Source organism: Hippocampus bargibanti, linkage group LG03, assembly GCF_051943395.1.
Source record: "Hippocampus bargibanti isolate YZ-2025 linkage group LG03, ASM5194339v1, whole genome shotgun sequence".
NCBI lineage: Eukaryota > Metazoa > Chordata > Actinopteri > Syngnathiformes > Syngnathidae > Hippocampus > Hippocampus bargibanti.
This window is the reverse complement of record NC_142736.1, coordinates 6,970,371-6,990,816: the sequence shown is the minus strand read 5'-3', so window position 1 is coordinate 6,990,816 and position 20,446 is coordinate 6,970,371. Positions and strand designations below refer to the sequence as shown.

Below are 20,446 nucleotides of genomic sequence, written 5' to 3'. Positions count from 1 at the left end.
AGGCCAGACATGCAAATGAGGTCCAGGGTATGGCCTTTTATGTGGGTGGGGAAATCTGTGAATTGATGCAGACCAAAGCTGTCAAGTGAGGAGGTGAAGTCTTTGCTGAGGGGAAGAGTGGAATTGTCCATGTGAATGTTGAAGTCCCCGAGAATAATTACATTTGGTGACAGAGTGGAGAGGTGTGTAAGGACATCAGAGAATTCTTTTAGAAAGTCACAATGTGCTTTTGGTGCACGTTATACAGTGGCTATGATTGTAGGAGAGGGTCCAGAAATTTTACATGCAAGGCATTCAAATGATAGGGTTTCCGGGAGTGAAACTTGGAGGACTTTCCAGTTGTCGCGGTAAATTATCGCGAGACCACCTCCGCGGCTTGAGAGGCTGGGCTTAGAAATGTAAACAAAGTCTGTTGGAGTCGCGTTGTTGATCTGGGAGAAGTCTCCCGCCGTTTTCCAGATCTCATTAATACAGAAAAAGTCAAGCTTACGGTCACTTAGGCTGTCCTGGATAAGACACCCCTTTCCGGTAAGCGAGCGGACGTTGAGGAGGCCGAAGTTTGCGCTGGTGGCGTCCCCACTTCGAGGTGCATTAGCCGACCTAGCCAGGCCGGCTAACATACGACGGTGATTGACGGAGTGGCTGCTCCTTCTATGCGGCTGGCGGACGGATAATCACAGGGAGGTGATATCCTTGGAGCCATCGAGGTGAAAGCCTCGACGTGATCCGCAGTGGATATACCTCCGGAAAGGGCGACAAGCGATTTCCGGGAAGTGGATAATCGCCGGTGGCAGGCTCGTCGATTGGGATCGGAACTTGAGCAGCTCCGTCGCCGAGTACTGCAGTCGTCTAACAGGTCGATGGAGAAGCGACATGATATCCACCAGCAACATCCAGAGAGAAGCAGCGGCCAGGTTAACCCTCAACAGTGGGAACAGGTGGGTGGAGATAATAACGCGGCTTTGTCTGTGATCCAGATAAGCGTCCGGAATCATGAGATAATCGATAGCCAACGTTCGTCTGGTGACTGTCTGGTATTTTCGTCGGAACCGTAAAAAGCTGAAATGAGGCTAAAAAGAGGCTAAAAACATTCGCGGGCAAGCAGCGGCAGCCAAAGCGCGCCAGCGTACGGAAACGGATTGGCAACAATTAATGTATTTTGTTATTATTATTATTATTATTATTACATCTCATCTCATCTTCCGTACCGCTTATTCCTCATTAGGGTCGCGGGGGTTGCTGGAGCCTATCTCAGCTGTCTTCGGGCACGAGGCCCTGAATTGGTTGCCAGCCAATCGCAGGGCACACAAAGACATACAACAGTCACTCTCACACTCACACCTAGGGACAATTTGGAGTGGTCAATCTGCCTGCCATGCATGTTTTTGGAGTGTGGGAGGAAACCGGAGGACCCGGAGAAAACCCACGCGGGTCCGGGGAGAACATGCAAACTCCACACAGGGAGGCCGGACCGGGACGCGAACCGGCGACCACTGCACTGTGAAGCCGGTGTGCTAACCACTCGGCTACCGGGCCGCCCTATATATATATATATATATATATATATATATATATATATATATATATATATATATATATATATATATATATATATATATATATATATATATATAGTCCTCATCCTCTGTCTCAGAATCGAACAGCTGCGCTAAACCAATGTGGCAGGTTTGTTTTCCTCACGGTCAGTCACTTTCTGTGCTGTGCGGCTCCTCCGAAATTATGCCGGCTTTTCCGAAAGCTCGTAATAAGCCCATAATGTACGATGCGTATCATAACGTGTAGAATATTCAGTTTCCATTTCGAGAGCAACTGCTTTATTTATTTATTTATTTATTATTATTTTAATACTATTAGCTTAACAGCCTGGTAAATCAAAATTATTTACAGGTATTGGAGGATACTTAGAGGTTAAGTCAGTCAGAACCTCCTAAATATCAGGGAGGGAAGATCTCAACCCCATCCAAAATTGGCCTGCTTATGTTCCTTTCTGGCCTTGTCCACTTGGGGCCACAACAGACGCCTCCTCTCACGTACCTCTGGTGGGAAGTCAAGGGACAGCCAAAGACCTTTAGCCTGGAGGAAGGAGTTACCTGCTTTCGCTGCTGCCCAGATGGCTTCTTTGTGGATCCTGAAGGCAAACTGGATCATTATAGGGCGACTCCTGGAGCTGTCTGGGCGTCTTGGGCCGAGGCGATGGATGGTGTCCACCACGCCAGGGATCTTGTCCTTGGCCTCAGGCAGCACACCCTGAAGTACTTGTATGGTCTCCTGACGGATATTCTGCTGGTTGTTTTCTTCCAATCCATGGAGGATAAGAATCCAACGTCGATGATAGGTCTCCCACTTGGTAATGCGGTTTATCATGTCTTTGTTTACACTGCGGGGGTGAGACTCCAGTTTTCCCAATCTATCCTTTATTGCAACCGTTTCTGGGTGCATCTGGTCCAGAGAAACTTTCAAGCCATTTATTTGTTTTGTATTTTCTTTTCTCTCTGCTTGTACTTTTGCAATAGTCACTGAGTTCATCTTAATCATAGCCTCTAGGGCAGGGGTCGGGAACCTATGGTGCACGAGCCATAAATGGCTCTTTTGATGATTGCATATGGCTCGCCGATAAAACTAAATACATATTTACGTTTTTTCGCCGTTCATTTCCCGTTGGGGCTGCAGTTGGCGGAAAGTGCAATTTTGATTGGATGACACTGACCTAGGTTGGCCGAAAGCCCCATTTTGATTGGGTGATACTGGCCGTCATGTTGAAACAGGTAAACGCCCCTTTAAATAAGTACATGTACCCAGTGGGCTGACAAAAATTGTAAAAATTCCCATTCAGAATGTTAGTAAACATGACATTCATGTTTCACAGAGAACTATTCTGGGCTCAATTGAGGAAGTTACTGGGGTCATGCCTTTAAGGAGTGCTCCGACAATCCAAAGCCGCTAAACAGTCCCACCGTTCAAATCTGCTCGGCTCTGAACACAGACAAGTGGCATCCTCCGGTTGACTCGTCACATCTCAAAGAGGAGGAACAGGGGATTGCCAGAGACATGTTGTATGAAGAGCCAGATGTCTTTGCAAGAGGTGATGCTGATATAGGTTGCATTCCAAACCTGCAACTCAAGATCCAACTCACTGACAACACGCTGGTGCAAAAGCGTTACAATGCCATTCCAAAACCCCTTTACCAAGAGGTCAAAGACTATGTGTCTTGAATGTCAATCAGCTACTAACTGTTGCCAGCACAGTGGATGAGAGTGACACTGAAAACCTTGCGGCCCTTAGTGAACCAGAACTGTTTGATGTGATTATTGACAGAGGTGACAAATTAAGACACATAGAAGATGAAGGCATGTCTCAACTCCTTCACCTCGATGACATGATCAGCGAGCTCTTAGATGCCCCGGAGGAACCTACTGGGGAATGAGCTGACCTGAGAGGAGTAGTCTAGGGCAGGGGTGTCCAAACTACGGCCCGCGGGCCAACTGCGGACCGCAGTCCATTTTTTATTGGCCCGCAACAAATTTTATAAACAGAATGGAATATGGCCCGCACTTCAAATTTTGCCCGCACTTCTAAGTTTTTACACCAGGGGAGCTACTGTTGATCAAGGCAGTTGCTCCACCAAAAAGGCCACAGAAGAAATTTACCTGTTACTAAAAATATTTCAGACACGGTGGGAGAGTGAATATTTCTTCAAAGAATTCAAGGGGAAGTGTGTCTGTTTGATCTGCACTGAACCTGTGGCAGTTATGAAAGAGTATAATGTACGACAAATCTACAGTGTAGATTTTGCTGCAGTAGTCATTTTTCATCATGGTGCACAATGCAACGTTTGCATTGCTTGCTACATGCCACTAAGCCACTTTCATAAGTCTCATGTACAGTTTACAGTCACGGTTTAATGTAAATTTACGTTTTGTAGCGTCACATATGTTGAATCTTTCTTGTGGGCTGAGGTCCTGTGCATCTCATTTGGAAAATCATATGCAAATGCACGACCTTAGAAAGCTTGCGAAAGTCCGGAAGAAAGAAGCAGGCTTCTGATTGGCTGCTGTGCCGAGTATGCAAATTTCAACTGCAGGTAGCCTATGTCTGTGTGCTCGGCGACGGTACACGTGTATTGTTTGCGCGTGAAGGCGAGGGCGTCAGTGGAGAGTTTGTAGAGCGCGCGGTCAGGACAAACCATCCATGATTTTGCGGAATTTAACACAAATAGGTATTATTGAGCTTGAATATTTCGTTGTGTAATAATATGTTTTGAATGTTGAAAGTGATTCCATTTTTCAATGAATGTTGATTTCTTTAACTTTGCCCCTTTGATGGAAACTTATCAATCATATCAATTAAAAACAGACCCAATCTTGATAAATCACAGTGCATATGTTATTTTAATCTATTTCCATTTCCTCCTCCAAGTATCTGTGAAATAGTATGTAAACGCCATATCTTGCATATTCCTTGAGACAAATTTATTAACTGATCAGGGATATTTTTCACATTTGAAAGACAGTTAATAAATTGGGTTGTAGTGTACTGTAGTGTAATGTTCTATGACAGGGGTCGGGAGCCTTTTTGACTAAGAGAGTCATAAAAGTAAAATATATAGAAATGTTTTTCAGTGAGAGCCACACACACGCGAGCGAGCGCGCGCGCACACACACACACACACACACACACACACACACACACACACACACACACACACACACACACACACACACACACACACACACACACACACACACACACAGACACACACACATACACACCCGCGCGCACGCAAACACGCGCGCACGCGCGGCCACTTTTCAACAAAATGTCAGAATGTATTATTTAATATAACTTTGTGATATTACTCACCGTTAACATGAATGGTTTTCCGTTCCTTGTGTTTGGTAAATATCCAGGAAAACGATCGGAATGAAATTCAAATTCCAGAGGCGAAGTTACTGCTAGCTAGCCTGCACACGGCTCATAAGCGTCCACACTTGCTGTCTGCAATCCACTTCTCGCAGAAGTATGTCGATGCTAACGTTAACAACTTTCATTTCTTTCATAACTTTGCTGCTGTGAAATGTAAATTTCTCCACTGCGAGACTAATAAAGGCAAATCCAATCCAATCCAATCCAATCCAATCCAATCCAACATGGGGGTTGTTAAAATATCACTGACATTCGACTGTTTCATCGATGGTATTGTTTCATTGCAAATTAGAATCGTGAATCCTCGGATGCATTCAAGCTGGAGCGTACTCATCTTTTTTTTTTTTTTTTTTTTTTTTTACTGTCGGGCCGATTTAAAGGGGCGTTTACCTGTTTCAAATGACGGCCAGTATCATCCAATCAAACCTGCGCTTTCCGCCAACCTAGGTCAGTGTCATCCAATCAAAATTGCGCTTTCCGCCAACTGCAGTCCCAACGGGAAATGAACGGCAAAAAAGCGAGAATAGGTATTTAGTTTTACCGGCGAGCCATATGCAATCATCAAAAGAGTCATATACGGCTCGCGAGCCATAGGTTCCAGACCCCTGTGCTATGAGGTTTGTACACACTACATTTAAAGGACAACCGGCACCATTTTTTTTTTTTTTTGCTTCCCACTGACATCAGAAAAACGTTTTATAGCATCTAAAATACCCAAAACAGCCAGGCTGATATTTTTAGTTAAATGAAAAACAACAATAAAAATCACTTCAAAATGAATCCGGAAATGGCCAGTTTCAGAAGGTCCCACCCCCTTGTTCGTGAAATCACGCCAAGACGTCAAAACAATGGCTTCAGATTCGGAGAAGATGCTTTCTCTTTACTCATCCAGTTATGAATATGATTCAAATAGTTCTGAAGACGAAAGCATAAATGTTTGCAATTGATTAAAGGAGTCCTCCCATATCAATTCGAGCCGTCAATGACAGCAATGTTACAACCAGAAAATGCAGAAGATGGCGCCCGAGCTCCATTGGAAATGGTCTGATTTATCTGCTGGGAATTTGTGCCAGCGAATATCAAATAGTTGTCTTGGTGCAACACACAACGATTCACCATCGCATTATTTATGTGTTTTCCTTCTAATTTCGCCATTAACACGGATCAACACGAAGTTTTCAGACTGAAAAAAGTACCGCAAAATGCATTGTGTGTCGCTTTCTCGGTCAGGGGCGGTCCAAACGTGACGTCACGTGGGGATCGTCATCAACTCGAAAACAAGACTCCATGAATATTCAGCGCAATTCTTAAAACGTAAACTATAGCTATATGCAGTGGAATCTTTGTAAAATACGCTCAGTCTTAGTTATTTGAAGTGATTTTACAAATTTTGGACAGAACTTGTACGGAGGCGTCGGTTGTCCTTTAATGCTTTAGGTTTAGTATTTCCGGCCCAAACACTCCCTCCAAATGCTCCTGGCCCGGCCCCTCTTTCAAATTTTAGAACCCAATGCGGCCCGTGAGTCAAAAAGTTTGCCCACCCCTGGTCTAGGGCATCCGCTCATGTGTTCATTAGTTGCCGCAGAGACTCAAATTCAGCAAGCAGAATTGCCATGAGGTCTGGGGGAACTGGACCTCGGGTATTGCGAGCTACAGTGAGACCTCAACTTACGAACTTAATTGGTTCCCAGACAGAGTGTGTAAGGCGAAAAGTGTGTATCTCCCAAAAAAATTCCCATAGGAAACCATTAAAATGGGAATAATCCGTTCCCGGGTTTCCTTAAAATATACTTTTCAACTAAATAAGCCTTAAAACTACACACAACATACCTTATTCTATGTATAATAAATGTGCTATTGTATTGTAATGAAAGAAATACACTGCATTGTATCATAAAGTCACTTTATTTGCATTTGTGATGGTCATTTATGGCTTGATGGAATGGCGTTCGAGGTCGAAGGCCAAAGGTAATTGATGTTTGGAAAGAGAGGCGCATTACATGAGGACTGTAATTAAAGAAATAAACTGTGCTGTAAAATAAAGTTTTATTTACCTTTTTGATGGTCGTTGATGGCTTATAGAAGGAGAGTCACCTTCCATAAGGACTGTTGGTAACTTAACCTCTGGTGCTGTTCGGTCGTGTGCTTCCGCCGAAGATCACTCCGCCAGCCTTGGTGGGTGTGTATTATGAAAATAGTTCTTATTATAAGGTTTAATTTTCATAAATTTGACGTTTGTAAGACAAAAAGTTTGTAAGATAAGGTGTTTGTAAGTTGAGATCTCACTGTATTTTGGCTGCTGGTGAGGTAGGGGAGGAAGCTGTGGTAGAGGTAGCCGCAGGACAGAGTGGATGAGGAGGGAATTAATCTCCCACCACATTCTCATTGAAGCCACAGTAGGTTCACCCCCCAGGTAATCGTGCATATTAGCAACAATCATGGCGTGACTTTCTTTTGGACAACATACAGGAGGCAATGAAACAGTATATTCACTTTCACATCCTGTAGTAGCAGCATTATGGGGTACAGGGCTGATGTTAGCTTTTATGTTAGCATCTGTAGCCCTGCCTTTTATCTGGCTGATCAGGGATCTCAGGTCAAGCAGAGACGATTAGACGTTATCTTGCCGTTGCTCACATATATTCTTTGTCATTCAGGGCTCATTTGGTGTTCAGCAGTCCTAATGAAAGGAAGCACTCAGGACTGCATGTCCTCCTCCATCGCACGTCGCACCTCGTAAAGCAGGGTTGTTAACGGCATCAATTTGAGAATGACGCATTTGTAAATGAAGACGATTCACTGGCAAGTCCTCTCCACTCATTGCTCTGACATAACACAGTTGTTTTTTCATTTTGGGAGTGAATAGAGTTGTCAGAAATCTGATTTGTAATCTATTAGTAAAGTTTGACTGACCTATCTGACTGTTTTGTTGACATTCTTTAGCGCAGCACCCTGTAAGCAGCGTCTAGCACCGTGGAAGCAGTGTTTGCACCGTCGAAGCAGCGTTAGCATTGAATGCATAACGTAATCCCATGCTATACTGTAGCGCCTTATAATGCACCTTATATCTGGAAAAAGTTGTCATATATGTCATTCATAATGCGGCGCGCCTTATAGTGCGGAAAATAAGGGAGTACATTTTCCACAGGCAACCTGTAGCTCAGCAGCACCGATGGCGTTCGTTGTTAACCCGGCCCTCGACCGATCCAGTATGAGATTCCGCGGTTTGATTCGCATGTTTGTTTTCTGCAAAATTTTACGTTGGATGCCCTTCCTGACATCCTCATCTGTAATTATCCGGGCTTGGGACTAGCACAATGAGGCACTTGTGGCTACAGTGTTGTGGAGAGACAGGTTATTGGCTGATAATTGGATGAGACTGCAGCCTTTGAGGGATCCTTCGTGATCAGAATCATTCACCTTTCGGTTAGCCGTCCTGGGTGAGCCCCATTCATCGGCAACTGGTTCATTCCTGCTGCTAGGCGCTCATGGAATTCAGTGAGTTTTTTTAGCCATTAGATATGCACTATGTTCGATCCTGGTGCTGTCCAGTTTTTCATATTGGAGACTCTTTTCTCTATGTCTGTCTGTCACTGTTATGATAACTAGGTTCTGTTCAGGGAGGTTGCAGTACGCCTCTCTCAGTCACCAGCTATTGTGCACTGCTGTTATGTGCAGAGATGTTATCAGTTTGCCTTGAGACTATGGGTGCTTCATCTCAAAATGTTGAAGATGTAAAATAAAAGCACATTTTAATTTTGTGATGCAATTCAGTGAAAAATCATGTTGACTTTGATGAGTTTAACATTCATAATATCAGATGAAACTTGGCAAACACAACACACTTGGCAAAATAACCATATTTTTATTTTTTTTAATTTTTTGACGTGGTTTAAAAATATAAAGTGATTAATTGCACCCTATATATTGTTTTTAACAAAACATCCACCAGCTGAATGTTTCACCAGAATGTACTAAAAGTTCAAGGCATAAGTAACAGCCCAAAAATATCTCTGCTGCCTTAATCAAAACTTAAGAGGAAGTCAGCATTATTAAGTTCTTTTCTGACTCATATTTTATACAAGCTTATAAATTGATAGACTACATTCTGAAAAAAACAAAAAAACTTCCAATGTGCGAATAAGTCAATGTGCCAGTAAGCCAACAACTGCTGTAGTACGTCTGGGGCAGATGACTACTCCCTGCGGCTCCACTGATTGTTCCTCTTGTACTGACTAACGACTGGCCTGACGGCCCCACTTCCTCCGGTATCACCTCATCAGTATTGCTAATCCTATGTTGCCTAAGCAAGCTGTTGTACGAACGATCCAAATTGAACCTCACCCCACCATATCGGTTAAGTGAAGTAATTAGCTGTTTTATGAAAATCGCTTCTTTTAGTCCCCTTTCAAACCATCTATGTTCTTTCGCTAAGATTTTAACCTCACTGTAGTCAAATGAGTGGTTGCTAGCTTTTAGGTGCATATGTACTGCCGATTGAGGCCCACGAGTATTATCCCTGTGATGTTGATAGTCTTTTTTTGGAGAATGTGTTTAGTCTCCCGAATGTACTGCTCTTTACAATTTTCATTCGTACAATTTATTGAATAAACTACATTACTTTGTTTTTCATTTGGAAGCCAATCTTTTGGATGAACTAATTCTTGCCTTAAGTGTTTATCGGTTTGAAATAAGTAGGAATTTTATGTTGCCAAAGGACTCTTATAGTTTTTCAGAAACTTCTGCAATGTAAGGTACTGCTACTCCTCTCCTTTTTGTATCTTCAGAATTTTTGGTTTCATTCTCTCTCCTTTCTTTGTAACATTTAATGTCTTCTTTCTTTCTGACATTTAAAGTCAGAAAGAAAGAAGAGGGAATGAAACCAAAAATTCTGAAGATACAAAAAGGAGAGGAGTAGCAGCACCTTACATCAACAGCTGTAGTAATTTTTATACATGGCCAATAATTAAAAAGGACAACATTGATGAAGACTTAAAAGTAAAAAATGTAACATTGTACGTAGTGCACCTGCATTTGCATCAAATCCAGGGATGCTAATTGCAGTGCAAGTAAGTCTAACGTTGGAAACAAATAGCAAATGAACATGACCCTCAAGCCCTCAGGCGCTACAACATCAAAACGTGTCATGGATCTGTAAAGGATGTCCCCACATGGGCTCAAGAACAATTTAGAACACCAATGTCACTCAACACACTTCAGTGCTACATCATTAAGTGAAATTGAAAACTCTTCTAAGCAAAGCAAATCCCATATATCAACAACACTCAGAGATGCAGCCGTCTTCTCAAGGCCTGAGCTCATCTGAGATTGATTGATGCAAAGTGGAAAAGTGCCCTTTGGTCTGACGAGTTCCCATATCCAATTGTTTTTTTGAAACTATGGATGTTGTGGGCTAAATAGAAAAATAACCATCTGGACTCATAGATCAAAGTTCAAAAGCCAGCATAGTTGATAGTTTGGGGCTGCTTTGGACCATGGCATGGGTAATTTATATTTTTTGGAAGAATTCATTAATGCCAAAATGTTCATCCAGGTTTGGAAGAAACATATTCTGACATGCAAGCGACGTATTATTTTTTTTTTTGTAACTTGCATCTTTATTATTTTTACAACATATAAGACCATTTGAAACTGAACATTTGAATACATAATGCCTTGTGGTCAATTTGTATAGTAACATCCTTTAAAGGACAACCGACGCCCCGGACAAGTTGTGTCCATAATTTGTAAAATCACTTCAAATGACTTCTATTGAGCGTATTTTACAAAGGTTCCACTGCACATAGCTATATTTTTGTTTTAAGACTCGCATTGAATATTCAGGAAGTCTTGTTTTTGAGTTGGTGACAATTCCTGATGTCATGTCACAGAGGGAACGCCCCTGACCAAGAAACCGACACACTGTAGCAGTCCTTTGATCACAATGAATTTTGCGGTACTTTGTTTGGTCTGAAAACTTCGTGTTGATGGCAAAATTAGAAGGAAAACACATAAATGCGATGGTGAATCGTTGTGCGTTGCACCAAGACAACTATTTGATATTCGCTGACACAAGATCCCAGCAGACAAATCAGCCCATTTCCAACGGAGCTTGGGCGCCATCTTCTGCATTTTCTGGGACGCTTCACATCAGTCCTGATACCTCAAAATGACCCAGAAGAACTTCTTTAATCGATTGCAAACATTTATGCTTTCCTCTTCAGAACTACTTAAATCATATTCATAACTGGATGAGTAACAAGAAAGCATCTTCTCCGAATCTGCAGCCATTGTTTTGATTCTCGAGCAAGGCAAGGCGTCTTGGCGTGACGACCCGAACTGGGGGCAGGACTTTCTGAAAATGCCCAATTCGCAGCTCAATTCTTTGCAGTTTTAGCACACTTTAAGTCATTTTTATTGGTGTTTTGTATTTGACTAAAAATATTGGTGATTCTCCACTGCTGTATGCAAGTGCTGTATGCAAGTGCTGTGTGCTGTCGTTTTGTTTGGTGTTCCCCTGCGTGTCTCAGTAAAACCTTTTGAACTCATCTACTGCCTCCATCGAGTACTTCGGATCCAGCTCCTTTTTGTCCGACTAGGTCGTTTTGTTTTTTGCCTCGTGCGAACGTGACACACACTACTGGCACATGTTAATACACTGCCATCTCTAACCTTCATCACCCGAACCTGCTGCAGGTCCTTACCATCGTTCTCTCTCTGTCTCGCAATCCTGTAAAGATCAGTCTCGCCTTCCTTGCCGTCCAGCCAAGCATACAAGTCATCATCAGCCTCTTGTTTGGCCTTTACCACCTTTATGTTAACCATGCTCTGCATCTACTTGTACTACTGTCTACTCTCATCTGTCCTCTCAGCGTCCCACTTCTTCTTTGCTAACTTCATTTCTCCATGATCATTTTCTTCCTTTTATTTGATTATATCTCCCTTTAATTCATGTACTAGTTCAGGGGTGGGCAAATTTTGACTCGCGGGCCACAATGGGTTCTAAAATTTGACAGAGGGGCCGGACCAGGAGCATTTGGAAGGAGTGTTTGGGCCGGATATACTAAAGCATTAAAGGACAACCGACATCTCCGGACAAGTTGTGTCCATAATTTGTCAAATGGCTTCAAATGACTTCTACTGAGTGTATTTTACAAAGATTCCACCGCATATAGCTATATTTTATGTTTTAAGACTCGCGCTGAATATTCCGGAAGTCTTGTTTATGAGTTGGTGACGAGTCCTCACGTCACGTCACTGAAGGAACGCCCCTGACCGAGAAAGGACACACTGTAGCAGTCCTTTGATCACGTCAATGTATTTTGCGGTACTTTGTTTGGTCTGAAAACTTTGTGTTGATCCGTGTTGATGGCGAAATTAGAAGGAAAACATAAAGAACTCGATGGTGAATCCTTGTGTGTTATGACAAAAATGTTGAGCCATTTCCACATGGAGCTTTGTCGCCATCTTCTGCCTTTTTTGGGTGCGACATCCCCCCATGCCTCAAAATGACACAGAATAAATTCTTTAATCGATTGCAAACATGTATGCTTTCCTCTTCAGAACTATTTGAATGATATTCATAACTGGATGAGTAACAAGAAAGCATCTTCTCCAAATCTGAAACCATTGTTTTGATTCTCGAGCAAGGCAAGACGTCTTGGCGTGACACTACGAACGAGGGGGTGGGACGTTCTGAAACTGGCTTTGAACTCATTTGACTAAAAATATCTTACTGCATGTTTTGGGTATTTTAGATGCTATAAAACATTTTTCTGCTGTCAGTTAGCAAACAAAAAAGTGATGTCGGTTGTCCTTTAAATGTAGTGTGTGCAAACCTCATAGCACACTAAGACCTCATAACACTACAACCCAATTTGGATTGGATTGGATTTGCCTTTATTAGTCTCGCAGTGGAGAAATTTACATTCCACAGCAGCAAAGGGATGAAAGGGATGTTTTTTGATTGATTTATTCACAGTCTTTCAAATGTGAAAAATAGCCCATATCAGTTCATAAATTTGTCTCAAGGAATATGCAAGATATGGCATTTACATACTATTTTGCAGATACTGGGAGGAGGAAATGTAAATAGATTAAAATAACATATCGATGAGGTTTCTTCAGCCGTCATCTGTACAAATTTGAAGGTTTCGGACGTTTCGCCTCCTATCCAAGAGGCTTCGTCAGCAAACTAAAGTCTGACTGGTCGTATTGGCCCTATTTATATATCCCTAATGTCCAGCCATGGCGGCGCCGGACACAGCTATGATAGGTCCCTACTCTCAGGTTGGGGGGGAGCAGAGGACCCCTCCCTGTGGCCCCACTGATTGTTCCTACATTCCTGACTAACGACTGGCCAATTTCCCCCACTCCCACCGGTATCACCTCATCAGCATTACGAATGTTGCCTAACCTGTTTTGCCTAAGCAGGCTATTGTATGAACGATCCAAATTGAACCTCACCCCACCAGACCGGTTTAATGAAGGATTTTGTTGTTTTATAAGAATCGCTTCTTTTACCCCCCTTTCAAACCATCTATGTTCTTTCCCTAAGATTTTAACCTCATTGTCGTCAAATGAGTGGTTGCTAGCTTTTAGGTGCAAATGTACTGCCGATTGAGGCCCACTTGTATTATCCCTGCGATGTTGATAAAGTCTTTTTTTGAGAATTTGTTGAGTCTCCCCAATGTACTGCTCTTTACAATTTTCATTCTTTCTGTTCTACACATGGCTTCCTGATGATTTAACCATCCTCTGCCATCAACGCCCGTAGAAGCAATGAATCAGGGACGAACGATCAAAATAATCCTATTACTATTGGTGCCGCAAAATAAATCCATTAATACTCAAGCTCAATCATATCTACTTGTGTTAAACTCCGCAAAATCATGGATGGATTGTCCTGACCACACACTCGACAAACTCTCCCTCGCTCGTCTTCATGCGCAAACAGTACATGTGTATCGTTGCCAAGCACACAGACATAGGCTACCTACAGTTGAAATTTGCATACTCGGCACAGCAGCCAATCAGAAGCCTGCTTCATGCTCCGGACTTTAACAAAGAACGCTTGGGAAAGTGCGAAGCAATGTCATGCATTTGCATCTCATTTTCCAAAGTAGATGCACAGAACCTCAGCCCCAGAACAAAGATTCAAAAGAAGCTAACAAAATTTATGTTGCTACAAAAGGTAAATTTACATTATACCGTGACTGTAAAGTGTATTTGAGAGTTATAAAATCTTTTATTTCTTTGTCAATTTAAAATTTCACTGTGTTTTCCATTAATATAGCCAACCCCCTGCTGTGGCATTCTTTAAATAAACGATAGAATGTATTAGTGGGTCCATATCTTTTAAATTTTTCATGTTCTTGTGTTAGTCGATGAAAAGGTTTCTTCAGCCGTCATCTGTACTTCTTTGATGGTGTTGGACCTTTCGCTTCTTATCCAAGAAACTTCGTCAGCAAACTAAAGTCTTACTGGTAGTTTAGGCCCTATATATATATCCCTACTGTCCAGACATGGCGGTGCTGGACTCTGCTATGATAGGTCCCTGCTCTCAGGTTATATACAGTAAAGTCTCGTTATATCGATATCGGATATATCGATAGTCCCGGTTATATCGATACTATTTCTATGCTCGCACGGAGAAAATTACATGCAAACAGGGTCGGATATATCGATAGTCCCGGTTATATCGATATTTTTTCGGACTCCCTTGAATATCGATATAACGAGACTTTACTGTATATATGTTCGCGTCGACCGACCGTCTCGAATGTGATGCGTTCAGCGACATCGTTTAAATAACAGTGAACTTGTGTTGTATTCTCTTTTTCTGTAAATAACCACTATACGATCACACGTTGTTCATTCTGTTTTGTTATCTACAATGTTTTGCATATTGAGAACTACTTGGACGAGACTTATGTTAATCACAAGATGAAACCCATGTGACTTCACCCATCCCTTCTGCCATAATGTGTTGCAGAAATAAAAGAAATAAAAAGACACATCCACGCGTCTGGTATTATTAAGACGGCAGCAACATGGAGCTCAAGACAGTCACTGTTGTGACACCCGTCACATTGGAGCCGTGACCCGTCATATATATATATATATATATATATATATATATATATATATATATATATATATATATATATATATATATATATATGGAGCTACGATCTACGATATATATATGGAGCTACGATCAGTCACCTCCTCTACATGGATGACATAAAGCTGTATGCTAAGAGCGAAAGGGACATAGACTCCCTGATCCACACAACCAGTATCTACAGCAGTGATATCGGAATGTCATTCGGGCTGGAGAAATGTAGTCGGATGGTGACTAAGAGGGGCAAGGTAGTCCACACTGAAGGGGTCTCACTCCCTGAAGGAACAATAGCAGACATTGAAAACAGCTACAAGTACCGAGGTATACCACAGGCCAATGGCAACCTCGAACTAGCAACAAGGAAAGCGGCTACGACCAATTACCTCCAGCGGGTGAGGCAAGTCCTCAGAAGCCAGCTCAATGGCAAGAACAAGACCCGGGCAACAAACAGCTATGCCCTGCCAGTGATCAGATACCCTGCAGGAATAATAAGGTGGCCAAAGGAAGAGATCCAGACCACGGATATTAAGACCTGAAAACTCCTCACTATGCATGGAGGGTTCCATCCCAAGTCCAGCACCCTGAGACTGTACACAAGCCGTAAGGAAGGAGGCCGGGGACTAGTGAGTGTGAGAGCCACTGTCCAGGATGAAACATCCAAGCTCCATGAATACATCAAAAAGAACGGATGATGTACTCAGAGAATGTCTCAGACAATGGGGAACAGAGGTTGAGGTGCTGGATGAGGGACAATCGTGGGAGGAAAAGCCCCTACACGGGATGTACCACCGAACCATAGCAGAAGTGGCTGATCTCAATAAGTCCTATCAGTGGCTAGAGAGGGCTGGCACAGTACAGAGGCACTCATCCTGGCTGCCCAAGAGCAGGCCCTGACCACCAGAGCCATCGAGGTAGGGATATACCACACCAGACAAGACCTAAGGTGTAGGTTGTGCAAAGAGGCACCTGAGACAATCCAACACATAACTGCAGGGTGTAAGATGCTGGCAGGGAAAGCCTACATGGAGCGCCATAACCAGGTGGCTGGCATAGTCTACCGAAACATCTGTGCAGAGCATGGACTGGAAACCCCACGGTCAAAATGGGAAACACCTCCCAAGGTGGTGAAGAAGGACAGAGCAAAGATCCCGTGGGACTTCCAGATACAGACTGACAAGATGGTAATGGCCAACCAACCAGATATCGTGGTCATAGATAAAGGGGAAAGGAAAGCCGTTGTCGTGGATGTAGCGGTCCCGAGTGATGGAAACATCAGAAAGAAGGAACATGAGAAAATCTAGAAATACCAAGGGCTCAGAGAGGAGCTGGAGAGAGCCTGGAAGGTAAAGGTGACGGTCGTGCCTGTGGTGGTCGGAGCACACTGAATTGGTTGCCAGCAAATCGCAGTGCACACAAAGACGTTCAACAGTCAGTCTCACACTCACACCTAGGGACAATTTGGAGTGGTCAATCTGCCTGCCATGCATGTTTTTGGAGTGTGGGAGGAAACCGGAGGACCCGGAGAAAACCCACGCGGGCCCTGAGCACATGTCAGGACGCAAACCTGCGCCCTCTGCACTGTGAAGCCGGTGTGCTAACCACTCGACTACTGGGCCGCCCATATAACCGCATGAAACTTTTAAATATGATAACTTCTTATTCTCTATCAGGAATTTAGAGCATTGTATCCTATTTTGCAGGCAGGCCAGAGAGATCGTACTTAAGTACGAGGGACGTCTGACAAGAACCCGAGGCTATCAAACAGCTGGGGCTGATGTATGTATACAAGATGATTTCAAAATATTTCAATCATACTGGTAAGGTTTCTAAACCATGTCATTTCAATTTTGTCATAAAGAGCTGCACATCATTAAAACACATGCTTGCTTCGACCAATCATGGAAGAAAAGTATGAAAGGGATCATGTCAATTTGCGGGATGCTTCAGATTATTGGCACTGAAGTGTCTCTCGATCCGTCAATGTGGTCAAACTGTTTTCTGTTGGAAAGGTGTGAGACGATCCAGAAAAGATGTCTTGAAAAGAACAAGTTCCGTATTAATCGAACTATAAGGCACACCCAAAAGCCTTCGCAGGTGCACCTTATATGTGAAGTAATATTGTGCCACATCAGTTCTAGCAACTACTGTCAGAAGCCACTGACTCTATTTATCCCTGTAGAAGTAGTGCACGGTCAATGGTGGGAAATATAAAGCGTAACCCTATCCTCTACTGCAGGGGTCGGGAACCTCTTTGACGAAGAGAGCCATAAAGGAAAAATATTTAGAAATGTTTTTCAGTGAGAGCAACACACACGCGCGCGCACATGCAGACACACACACACACACACACACACACACACACACACACACACACACACACACACACACACGCACGCACACACATACACACACACACACACACACACACACAAACACGGACGCAAACACGCACGCAAATATGCACGCAAACACGCATGCGCGGCCACTTTTCAACAAAATGTCAGAATGTATATAATAACTTTGTGATAGTACTCACTGTTAACATGAATGGTTTTCCGTTCCTCATGACTGGTTAAAATCCGGCCAAACAATCGGAATGAAAGTCAACTTGCCGGGTCCATAGGCGAAGTTACTGCTAGCTAGCCAGCACACGGCTCATTAGCTTCCACACTTGTTTTCTGCTGTCTCTCGCAGAAGTATATTGATGCTAACATTGGCATGGGGCTTGTTAAAAGGCCACTGATATTTGACTGTTTCATTGATTGTATTGTTTCATTGCAAATCAGAACCTTTTCTCTCCACAAAGGCGAATCATCTGAAGTGTACTCGCCATTTTTTTACTTGTCTGGCTTATTTAAAGGGCCGTTTACCTGTTTCAACATGACGGTCAGTATCATCCAATCAAAATTGCGCTTTCCGCCAACCTAGGTCATTATCATCCAATCAAAATAGCGCTTTCCCCCAACTGCAGCCGCAACAGGAGATGAACAGTGAAAAAGCGAGAATATGTATATAGTTTAATCGCGAGCCATATGCAATCATCAAACGAGCCATATATGGCTCGCGAGCCATAGGTTCCCGACCGCAGCTCTACCGTAACACACAATGTGGTGGAAAAGTACTTTAAACATGTCATTCATTTAAGGTGCGCTTTATGGAGAATATTTGAAAATACAACATTAATTGTGGTGCACAATAGTGTCCGGTGCGCCTTATACACTGGAAAATGTGGGGGTTCACACAAGGAGGAGGAGGATAATTAGTATGTCCTGAGTCGGCAGAGATTGAGATCTGTCTGTGCAGTGGTGGAATGCTGAAGCCAAATTTTAGGGTTTACCATGGGGTGTTGACACTGCTTGGGACCCCAAATTAACTATATTCTGAGACACACACACACACACGCACGCACGCACGCACACACACACACACACACACACACACACGCACGCACGCACGCACGCACGCACGCACGCACGCACACACACACACGCACGCACGCACACACACACTGTTGGGTTATTTTGATCGTTCGCCTTAGGTTCATTGCTTCGACGGGTGTTGATGGAAGAGGATGGTTAAATCATCAGGGAGCCAGGTGTAGAACAGAAAGTTGGTTTAATCTTGGAGAGCGCGGAGGCATCGCGGTGTCGGTTTAAGGAGAGAGCATGGCGGAGAGAGAGAGCTAGAAGGGAGAGCATGTTATACGGCGCGCAGTGTGTGACGCGAAAGGATGTGACGAAATGTAAATGCGACATCATGTAAAGGAAGGCAGGATACGACATATCAGGAAGTCCAAAATGTAAACAAAGATTAGCGAGCGATATTTAGAGATGTTTGGATGGCAAATTACCCCATCACACACGTACACATGACTGTGCACACGCGCACATAGGCATGCACAACAAGAAACCTAAAAACACAAATCTTTTTTTCCCCCCATATCCTCTTCCCACCGCTTGCAGTCGACGTGGGACTAGTCTGCTGGCTGTTGGTCAATTGCGATCGATCGATTGGGCACTCCTGCCTTAAATAACATATGTAATTCTATCCCTGTCAACCCGAGGCGGTTATTAATCTTACAAATAATGGCATATGCCCTTAGAAAATGATGACTAATCTTATGTTTTATAAAGTGTATGTCAAATGAAACAAAAAACATTTTTTTTTGTTTTATATAATGAGATCAATGGGGTCAAAATGTACAGAAGAGGATGAGGGCCAATAAAGAAAAAAAAGTTCATATGATTCTCACTTTCATCTCAGAATGCATACTTTAGAGTGAGAATATACTCAGACTTCTGAGATAAAAATGAGAATCGTCCCAACGTTATTTTTTTTTATTTGCTTGCCCCCCTCTTGCATAAAAATGGCAGGGAGGTCTGATGTGAATTAATGTGTGTCAGTTTCTTCAAAAAATAATTACTTTACTTGAGACATTGAAACACAAACAAGGAACACGGCAAACCTTTCATTCATCTTTTTGTTCAGGGAAATAATTTCTGTTCGTACCCAAGTTCTTTAGAACAAAGTTTACACTTCACCTTTAGAAATATCAGGTATCAATGTCAGCGAATCAATGTCCTCCATCAATCCCTGTTTTGTGCATCCTCTTCTCTCACACCAACTACCTTCATGTCCTCTTTGACCACATCCATAAACCTCCTCTTCGGTCTTCCTCTCGGTCTCCTGCCTGGCAGTTCAAGATTAAGCATCCTGCTCCCGATATATTCGTTCTCTCTCCTCTGGACATGTCCAAACCATCTAAGTCTGGCCTCTCTGACTTTCTCATTCCTGATCCTATCACTCATTCCTGATCCCATCCAACCTGGTCACTCCCAAAGAAAACCTCAACAGCTCTTCTTCCTGTCTTTTCTTCAGTGGCACTGCCTCCAGTCCCAACATCATGGCAGGTCTCACCACTGTTTTATACACTTTTCCTTCCATCCGAGCTGAAACCCTTCTATCACACATCACACCTGATTTTTCTCCAGCCGCTCCAGCCTGCCTGGACACGCTTATTCACCTCTTTTCCACACTCTCCATTGCTCTGGACAGTTGACCCCAAGTACTTAAAATCCTCCACCTTCTTTATCTCTTCTCCCTGTAGCATCACTCTTGCACTCCCTCTCATTCACACACTTATATTCCGTCTTGCTGAGACTGATCTTCATTCCTCTTCTTTACAGGGCATATCTCCACACCTGTGGCTAATGGAGCAGTGGGTTGGCCAAGGCTGTTCCATGCCCTCAAAGGCATGCTTCAAATTCCCAATACAGTAAAGTCTCGTTATATCGATATCGGTTATATCAATAGTAGCGTTCATTACGATACTATTTTCATTTCCCTTGCACATTTCTAGTCTTTTTATGTATAAT

General features: G+C 43.1%; 1 protein-coding gene across 4 annotated transcripts in view; it reads left to right on the top strand.

Moving 5' to 3' along the window:
• Positions 1–20,446, top strand: part of tmc3 (transmembrane channel like 3) — a 101,177-nt gene that overhangs the window by 13,731 nt on the left and 67,000 nt on the right. For 3 of the 4 annotated variants that reach the window (XM_088991761.1, XM_088991760.1, XM_088991759.1), the window contains one exon: positions 16,772–16,847. The exons of the other annotated variant lie outside the window; for it this stretch is intronic. In XM_088991761.1, the coding sequence (XP_088847887.1) occupies positions 16,772–16,847 (76 nt within the window). The remainder of the gene's footprint in view (positions 1–16,771; positions 16,848–20,446) is intronic. 4 annotated transcript variants of the gene reach the window in all.